Below are 8,723 nucleotides of genomic sequence, written 5' to 3' on the forward strand. Positions count from 1 at the left end.
ACCGGACACCCAGGCGGGCCCACAAGTCAGAAGCTCCAACGGCTAGAATCCAACGGCAGTGATGACGTGGCAGGGGCACCGGACTGTCCGGTGTGCACCGGACTGTCCGGTGCGCCATCGAACAGAAGCCTCCAGCCAACGGTCAAGTTTGGTGGTTGAGGCTATAAATACCCCAACCACCCCACCATTCATTGCATCCAAGTTTTCCAACTTCTAACCACTTACAAGAGCTAGGCATTCAATTCTAGACACATACAAAGAGATCAAATCCTCTCCAATTCCACTCAAGCCTTTAGTGACTAGCGAGAGAGATTTGCCGTGTTCTTTTGAGCTCTTGCGCTTGGATCGCATTCTTTCTTTCTCTTTTGCTCTTGTGATCAACACTCAATTGTAACCAAGGCAAGAGGCACCGATTGTGTGGTGGCCCTTGCGGGGAAGTTTTGTTCCCGGTTGATTGAGAAGAAGGAAAGCTCACTCGGTCCGAGGGACCGTTTGAGAGAGGGAAGGGTTGAAAGAGACCCGGCCTTTGTGGCCTCCTCAACGGGGAGTAGGTTTGCAAGAACCGAACCTCGGTAAAACAAATCCACGTGTCACTCTCCTTATTTGCTTGCGATTTGTTTTGCGCCCTCTCTTGCGGACTCATTTATTATTACTAACGCTAACCCCGGCTTGTAGTTGTGATTATTTTTGTAAATTTCAGTTTCGCCCTATTCACCCCCCCTCTAGGCGACTATCAAACCTAGAGGAAGAATATCGAACCCAAGAGGAAGTATAGGATTGGAGAGGAAGAATATCGAACCCGATAGGAAGGGTATATGAGTAAGAGTCAGAAGACTAATATAAGTGCCCATTGAACAAATTGTCGTGAACAAGAACGGTCCGAGAAGTAGCTAGATATAGCAAGCAGTCGCACCACGCGTTTCTCTAAAAAACTTGATCACCTACATATCTGGCATGTGATGCAGTGAAACGGTGGTTTTAAAGGCATGTTCTCCAAACAAGTGTAAGCATAAATATAGGAGTGACACAAAATGCATATACTTGCATGCATGGTATAGAAGTAATATATATATGTAATACAAGGTACATTGTACAGTTTATATTACGTCGTAACACATGTGAGATGTGGCACACAAAGTGACTAAGAAAGCAGCCCGGCCGCTACACGTATTGACTGATGCTTAATTATTTTTTATAATAACAAACATGATTCGTTGGCGTCGTCGATAGATTCACAGCTTGTGGAGCGCGCAGCAGCCCTTGTAGGTCCGACGATCCACGCCTGACGACGAGAGCTCAGACGAAGGAGAAGGGCATGGTGCTGAGGTTGAGGATGCCGCCGACGATCGCCCCGATGAGACCGACGATCCCGCCAATGAGGCCGCCGAGGCCGCCCAGGTCGCTGCCGCTGCCGCTGCCGGTGGTGATGCCTACGAGCTTCAGCGGCGCCGACAGCGTCCCGGCGGCTGCGGCCAGGGACCTGTCGCACGCGCCCAGCGGGGTGACCACGACCACCCTGCACAGGTTGTGCATGGCGGCGGCGACCAGGTCCCTGCTGGCGCTGCTCTGGCTGAAGACGAAGGCACCGGCGCTGTCCGCCGTCGCGCTGCCCACGACCTTGCCGCCGCACACGAGCTGCACGAGGGCGTCTGGGCCAACGACCCCAGATGGCGGGGAAACATATGTAAGGTCCTCCGATCCATATATGCACGTACGTCCTCGAAAGTTGCTTATGAACAGATGATAAATGATGTATATATTCAGATGACGACCGCGCGTCCTTATCCTTACTAGGGAACGCCGGGACCGTGGCCGGGTCAATGGAGTTCCCGGTGGCGCATGGCACGGTTCCGGAGACGATGAGGCTGGTGTTGGTGTTGGTGCTGGGGCTCGCCTCCAACGCCGTCGCACCGCGGGGCAGCTGGCAGGCGGAGACGACGACGGCGAGTAGGGCGGCGACGACAAGCAGGCTCTTCGGCGCCATTGTACTGTATCGCTGCTCGATCGCTAGCTAGTTAGTATTGTTTTTTTTAAAAAAAATATTATCAGCTCCGCTTCGTCTCTCTCTCGGTCTTTTGCACGTAGCAGGTTGTGCTGAGCTGAGTTAGTTCATGCTGCTGTGCTGCATTGATCTGCTACTTATAGGCGCGCGGCGTGTGCGAGGCCAATAATGCAAGTTGCTAGCATGCTCGCACGGGTCGGCTTCAGTTCAGTGCGCGCGCGTGCTTGCAGTGTTGGAACGCCTCACGCTGTTGTCTCTGTCCGCGTCGGGCGTGCACGTAAGCAGCCAACTTGACGGGCGGGGGCAGCCGACGGAGCTACACATCTCTTTTGTTTCGCAGTGCTGCATTGATGACTGCCGAGCCAAGTAGTCAGTACAGTACTACTAATATAATGGGTGGGTGGTCATAAATTAACACGCTGATGATTATAGTCTGATAATGGGTGGTCATGCGTGGAGCTGCTGATGATAGGATGGTGCTGCCCTGGAAACCTATAGTAGAGGCGTGTGGTCACAAGCCGTACAACGCCAAGAAAATGGAAGCAAAAGAGATTGATGTCGTTCTTGTCTCAACAGTCACGCACCATGATCGGTAATGTCATATTATGGATCTATCAAGGTTTGTCCATCAAATTGAAGAACCAACATTAAAAAGGAAAAAAATAGATAAATTATGACAAGTTGGACAACGACCCAAACAGTCCTACGATGGAATGTCTATCTAGGGTTTGGCTTAAATAAAAAATTCTAAAAATTCTTAAGAAAACTTAGAGATTCATTTAGAGCAAGTTTAACGGTATAGTCGCAGTGGCTATAAGCATCTTTACAGCTTGTCATTTAGGCTATTTATACACTATCGAAATCTGACACTTTATTGAGTGTCAAGCGCTTTGTCGAGTGTCATTCTCGACACAGACCCTCTTTGCCGAGATTCAAACACTCGACAACGTCAAGCTCTCGACGAAACGTGAATCTTGGCAAAAGGCAATCAACGGTCGTCTATAGTTGACGATCGTTAACTATGCTAAGTGTCAGGAGTTGACACCCGACAAAATAACTTCTTTGTCAAGTGTCGTCTCGTAGACACTCAGTCAATTAATTATTCGCCGAGTGTATTTCTCTGACACTCGGCAAAATATATTTTTAATTTTTTACCAAACTTTTTATACTATATTCCTACACTATATAGACCTACATGTTTCATTTTGGCACAATTATCAAAGTCTTTGCTATAACTGTTAGATTTAGTTCGTTTATTTGAATTTCTTCGAATAATTCAGATTTAAACTGCAAGTCACTCGAAAAATAGAAAACAGTGAATGTAAAAATGGTATTCATATTATTTAGCACAAGTTATGGTCTATTTCAGGAACAGACCGGAATTTTCGAACACCATACTAACGAAACATGACTGTGAACTTGCGATCCAGTTGTTTTAAAATTGTATAAAACACAAACAAAATCAAAAAATTATAAAACTTGCTGAGATGTAATGATATTATAAGTAGAGATACTGATAAATTTAAATAAACTTTGTCGAGTGCTTACTAGGGGGTTGCCGAGTGTCAGATCTAGGACACTCGGCAAAAAATATTTTTAAACTTTTAAAAAAACTTTACCGAGTGCCAGTCACGGGTACTCGGTAAAGTTGGTGTACATATCCCTAACCGAGCGGGTTTTCTTCCGCGGCTTGCTGTTACTTTAATCCGATTGTGATTGTGACTTCTACAGTTTTTTGTCTTTATAGATTACAGCTGTAGCAACCGTACCGCATGATAGACGACCAATTCACTTGTTTTTTTCGTTCTCTCACTCTATCTCTCACCTCTCCACACCGCCGGCGCCGGCGCCGTTTAATGCACAATCTATACCTATTAGCCATAACTGCAACCCCGTGATTCACCGTCGTCTCCTATGATCTCACCACTTAATGCACATACGTATTCTAGCGTCACTTTTACCATTATTGATTCGATGACACTATCCCTTCCTACTTATTGACTATCCTTAACTGTCTCCAGCAACGTTCTCTAAATCTATCATTTATATATGTTCTTTATAGTCTTATTTGAAAAAAATTCTCTATTCTATATTTTTTTCTTCTCCAACAATGTTTTCTATATCTCGTTCTTTATACGTAATAAATACTTATATTATAGACATATTTTACTTTTAATTTTTATACGCACGTATTTGTCGTATCCTCAAATATATTTTACATATTTTAGTTTTACTAAATATGTTATTTTAAATATTAAAATGGATAGAGAAGAGTAGAGAGAAACTTTATATATAGTTGCGTCATCTATATTTAGATGACAGTTTAGAGGACGCTGCTGGAGATATAAAGGAGGGAAATCCTCTCTAAAACTTAAAGTACATGACGTTTTAGAGGACGTGCAGGAGAGAGTCTTAGACTAGCTCCAACAAGGAGCTCTAAAGGGTTCTGTATCCTAAATTTAGAGGACGAGGACGTCATCTACTCCCTCCAGCAGCGTCTTCTAAACGGTCCTCTAAATTTAGAGGACGTTGTTGGATCCTCTATATATAGAGTTTCTCTAAACGGTTCTCTATCTATTTGAATATTTTAAACAACTAGTTTAGTAAAACTAAAATATGTACAATATATTTAAGAGTATGACAAATACGTATGTACAAAAAATAAAAAATAAAAAATGTCTTTAATATAGGTATTTACATATAGAGGATGTTGTTGGAGAGAAAGTAGATATAGGAGATAGAATTTTTTGGAGAAGACTGTAAAGGACGGATATAGAGGATATATATAGAGGACGTTGCTGGAGACAGTTAACTACGTTATTGGCCTAATGTCATGAGATTGTCTTCCACGCCTGGTTCTTTTTAAGTGAAATCTACTAGTATTATGACTATAGAAATCACTGTAATTTGTCGAGGGACACAAAATCTGTTGATTATTTTAATTTCATTAAATTCTATAGAATAGAAAACATTTCTGGTAAGAAACATCTATATAAGGATGCGTTTGGTAGATATTCTCTTAGCTTTAGCTTCAACACTGTAAGAGACACTAAAGATGCACTATTGCATGCGAGAGACAAAGCCAAAGAAGGTTAGTTCATTTGGTGCCTATGGGTCTGGAACATCGTCATGCTATAGTGCAAAACTGTGATGGTACCAAACAAGCATTAAAGTTATTTCCAGTGGATAATTTTGTTACATTGTTTCTAAAGATGCCACATCAGTTTTTATGTATGAAACCATGTATCCTAATTTTTCATCTAGATAAAACTCTCTCTACTTATTAAATTCTTGCCATGTCATCATCCTTGCTCATGTGGCGAAGTTTTTAATGAAAATAAAATACAAATGAAACCCCCACACTTGGAATAGCATAATACCTCGTTTCGTGTAGATATTGGAGCACAGAATTAGAAATTAGAATTGGATTTCCAGAATTCTATTTTTGGTTGCATATGGCATTGAGATTTAGAATCAGAGACTCAATTCTCTGGAATTGGACTATAACTAGAAACTCTTTCTCATGATACAGAACTTCATTCCTGTATTGAATGTAATTAGACCACACAATTCCAACTCTAATCCAGTGACATCCAAACAATAGAATTAAAATTACATCTCATTTCAGTATCATGACTAATTTAATATTGAACCTAATTCAATTCCATGCCCTACAACATCAACCTCCAAACGGAGCAGTTAGAGTCACATAAAAATAACCAGGGCAGGAAAATTAGAAAATTTTAAAAATGAACACATAATTAGAAGTTCAGTTATATACAAAAGTGACCTGGGCTGGGCCTGAGCCTGGGGCTTGCTGGATCAGACCGAAACAACATCCAGGTCTGCTGGAGGCGCCATACAGTCCCGGATCCCGGTGGTTTACCCCTGCGGCCTCCGCCGCTCCGCGGCTCTGCCTCTTCCTCCGCTTCTCCTTGCCCCGCGTGCGCGACCGACGCCGCCGCCGCCTCCGCCCTAAGAGTCTTCGTAGGACACTCCGTCAGGAATTCTTCGGGACCCTTCGCCGGCGACGAGTACATCCACCCCTTCCCTTCATGCTATGCTGAAACCAATCACTCAAACCCTAACTTCAGCTATTTGTATTCGGTTCGAATCTAATTACCAGCATGTACATGTATTATGCCTACCAACATCGATTTTGTTTTGCAAATTTTATTGGGTGTACATGTCTTTTACTGGGTCCGCGCCTTGACTCGATTTGAGTCTGTATATGGTCTTGGTGGCTAATTAGCCAACCACATACCGCAGCCAGACCATGGCAGCAACCCCTGTGTGGATTGGTCAGTAAGCACACCTATATTAACTCGTGTTGTGCCAATCGAAGGTGTCACCCTGCCTAGTGTGGTTCCTTATCTGACACCAACTCACAACTCGGCATGAAACAACTGATTTTTATAGTTTCCTGTAGATCAATATGAAAGTGTTTTCCTCGCAAAAGGGGAAAAAAGAAGAGATACTGAAATTTAGTGCCTATAGTGTTCTTCTGGACCCAGACCCTAGACCACCCCACTCAGGTTGGAGCCTCCGGCACTGGCTCTGCCTTTTTTTACTGTTCTTTTAGACCTGATGCTGAATGACTAATTGACTATTCTCGTTTTGATATTCTGTAACGTCTTCGCGTTTTATCTTGAGGTTTGTGGATACAGAGAAGCATGGTGACTCATTAGCCACTTGCATGCTTCACCTAGATATGATTTTCGCGGCTGTCTTATATAATGGTCTCATGGGTTGGAGACAGTGCTGTCTTATTGCATATTCACGGAAGAGTCTGAACAGTTAAGGGGTACCATTTAACTGCTTCTTCTTTTCAGCTCAATACTAGTAATTTTTTCGCTATTAATCTGAGATATCCTCAGTCCTAACTTTAATCTAGTACTGTTGATATCATGCATTGCCCTTATTCTTTGAAACTTTGAAAAATAATGAGGGACTATATGTTTCACAATTCTTGCATACACCTAGGGGTGATAATGGGCTCTAAATTTCACACTACGAATTTTAAGGATCGTATCATTTTAGGATCAGACTCTATTTCAATTCATTTTTAAACTAAAATTAATTAAGAGTTCAAACGAATCGTGAAGAAACATTTGGATCGTAATCCATTACCACCCCTACATACACCGGTCCCTTTCATAGTTTTTGTGTCTTGACAATGAAAACGAGAGGATCTTTTGGTGCACTATTTTCTATGTTTGTGTGTTAACAATGAAATGAGCATCTGATGCACTATGTTTCAATGCTATATTTTATCTTAGCACCAGTATTCAATTATGCCTAGAGCCCTCGACATTTTATGACCTGTCAATGTTGAGTGGGCATAATATCTCCTGACAGACAATGTTATGATGTCATACTTTTACTCATGATGGTTGGTTGGAATATGCATTTTTGCTTATTCTAAATTTTATAAATACTCTAATCATTGAGATATAGTACCGATGTGGTTCCTGAAAGCCTAGTCCTTGTATGGTTGCACTGCACTCTGTCAAGCCCCAGTGACAAACATATTTTTAAACAAGTCACTTAGGGTGTTTAAAGCGAGTTTCAGTTCCCTTTGGGAGTACTGCATGTTTGGCATTTTTCTGTGTGTTTCTTTTGGGTGATGTAGCTTTCATACTTTTATTCGTACGTGAATGGTTGATTGGAATATGCATTTTTTATTATTCTAAATTTGAGAAATACTCCAATCATTAGGATACAATACCAATGTGACTCCTGAAAGCCTAGTTCTTGTATGATTGTATTGCACTCTGCCAAACCCAATTGAGAAGTAGTTTTGTAAACAACTAACCTTTGGGTGATGAACTGGTTTCTCTCGTGCTATGGCTTACATCTGTTTGCATCATTTGCAGTCTGACGTGACGATGTCTGGTCATACCCAACCTGAAGGACCACACCAACTTGATTCAAAACATGCTGCAAATTCATGCCGAAAGAATGTACCCGGTACATCGTTCGTCTCAGATTTGAGGGATCACATCCACGAGTTCATCAATGCCTCTGCAGATGAACACCGGACATGCTTCACAAAGACTCTCAAAAGGATGTTCGATATGTCAAAGACTGTCACTGATAGATCCTCTGAAGCAGAGGAAGCTGGACCCGAAAGTGTCTTGCCACTTCAGACCACAGTGTCGCGGTAGAAGTTTCGCCACTTCATATTGCCTCCGTAGAAATAGGATAAAGCTAGAAAGCCTCGCCCTCCGCGGATGGAGAAATTTGTTATTTTGTCACTCTCAATTTTGACTCTATTAGGTCTATAACTGGTCGGATCATCTGTGTCTATGATTTGTGGGTCTGATTACATATTGACAAAGCCCACAGATAATAATAGCAAAATTATCAATCGCTCCCGCTGAGGAGGCCAGTTGCCCAGACTAATACGTTTGTACATTGAATGCAATAATTTTAGATTATATGGCTTCTGGATTTTGATTTTCAATGACTAATGAAACACAATATCTCTGGAACAAGAGTCAACAGGATTAAATTATTAGGAAAAATTAAAAAAAACTAGTATTCAACTGCTTCCATAAATCTGTCTCAACTTTTTGATAGCCCCAAAACCCCCCCTAATTTGTAGTTACAGATAGTGCGATTTTCCCTCTTATAAAGGCTAGTTTAGAAATACTATTTTACCAAGGGATTTACATTTTCCTAAAAACATTTAGTTTATTTTTTCTTGGAAAAATTGAGA

The 8,723-nt window shown here is 42.0% G+C and overlaps 2 protein-coding genes across 4 annotated transcripts; one reads left to right on the forward strand and one right to left on the reverse strand.

The window, feature by feature from the left end:
- Positions 1-1,149: 1,149 nt before the first annotated feature.
- Positions 1,150-2,071, reverse strand: LOC107521950 (uncharacterized). The gene is given in 2 exon segments (NM_001321718.1): positions 1,150-1,649; positions 1,792-2,071. Coding segments are annotated over 2 exon segments (546 nt in total). The 5' UTR covers positions 1,985-2,071; the 3' UTR covers positions 1,150-1,296.
- A 3,742-nt stretch (positions 2,072-5,813) lies between these two features.
- On the forward strand, positions 5,814-8,442 carry LOC100278758 (uncharacterized). 3 transcript variants are annotated; one of them, NM_001152038.2, is made up of 2 exons: positions 5,814-6,036; positions 7,879-8,404. In NM_001152038.2, the coding sequence occupies exon 2, from the start codon at positions 7,891-7,893 to the stop codon at positions 8,167-8,169; it is 279 nt and encodes a 92-aa protein (NP_001145510.2). In that variant the 5' UTR covers positions 5,814-6,036; positions 7,879-7,890; the 3' UTR covers positions 8,170-8,404. The 3 variants fall into 3 exon arrangements, with proteins under 3 accessions (NP_001145510.2, XP_020405330.1, XP_020405331.1); XM_020549741.3 differs by having other exon boundaries at positions 5,817-6,109; positions 7,879-8,442; XM_020549742.2 differs by lacking the exon at positions 5,814-6,036 and adding an exon at positions 6,121-6,798 and having other exon boundaries at positions 7,879-8,442.
- Positions 8,443-8,723: the final 281 nt, after the last annotated feature.

This window comes from Zea mays, chromosome 1, assembly GCF_902167145.1.
Source record: "Zea mays cultivar B73 chromosome 1, Zm-B73-REFERENCE-NAM-5.0, whole genome shotgun sequence".
In the NCBI taxonomy this organism is placed as follows: domain Eukaryota; kingdom Viridiplantae; phylum Streptophyta; class Magnoliopsida; order Poales; family Poaceae; genus Zea; species Zea mays.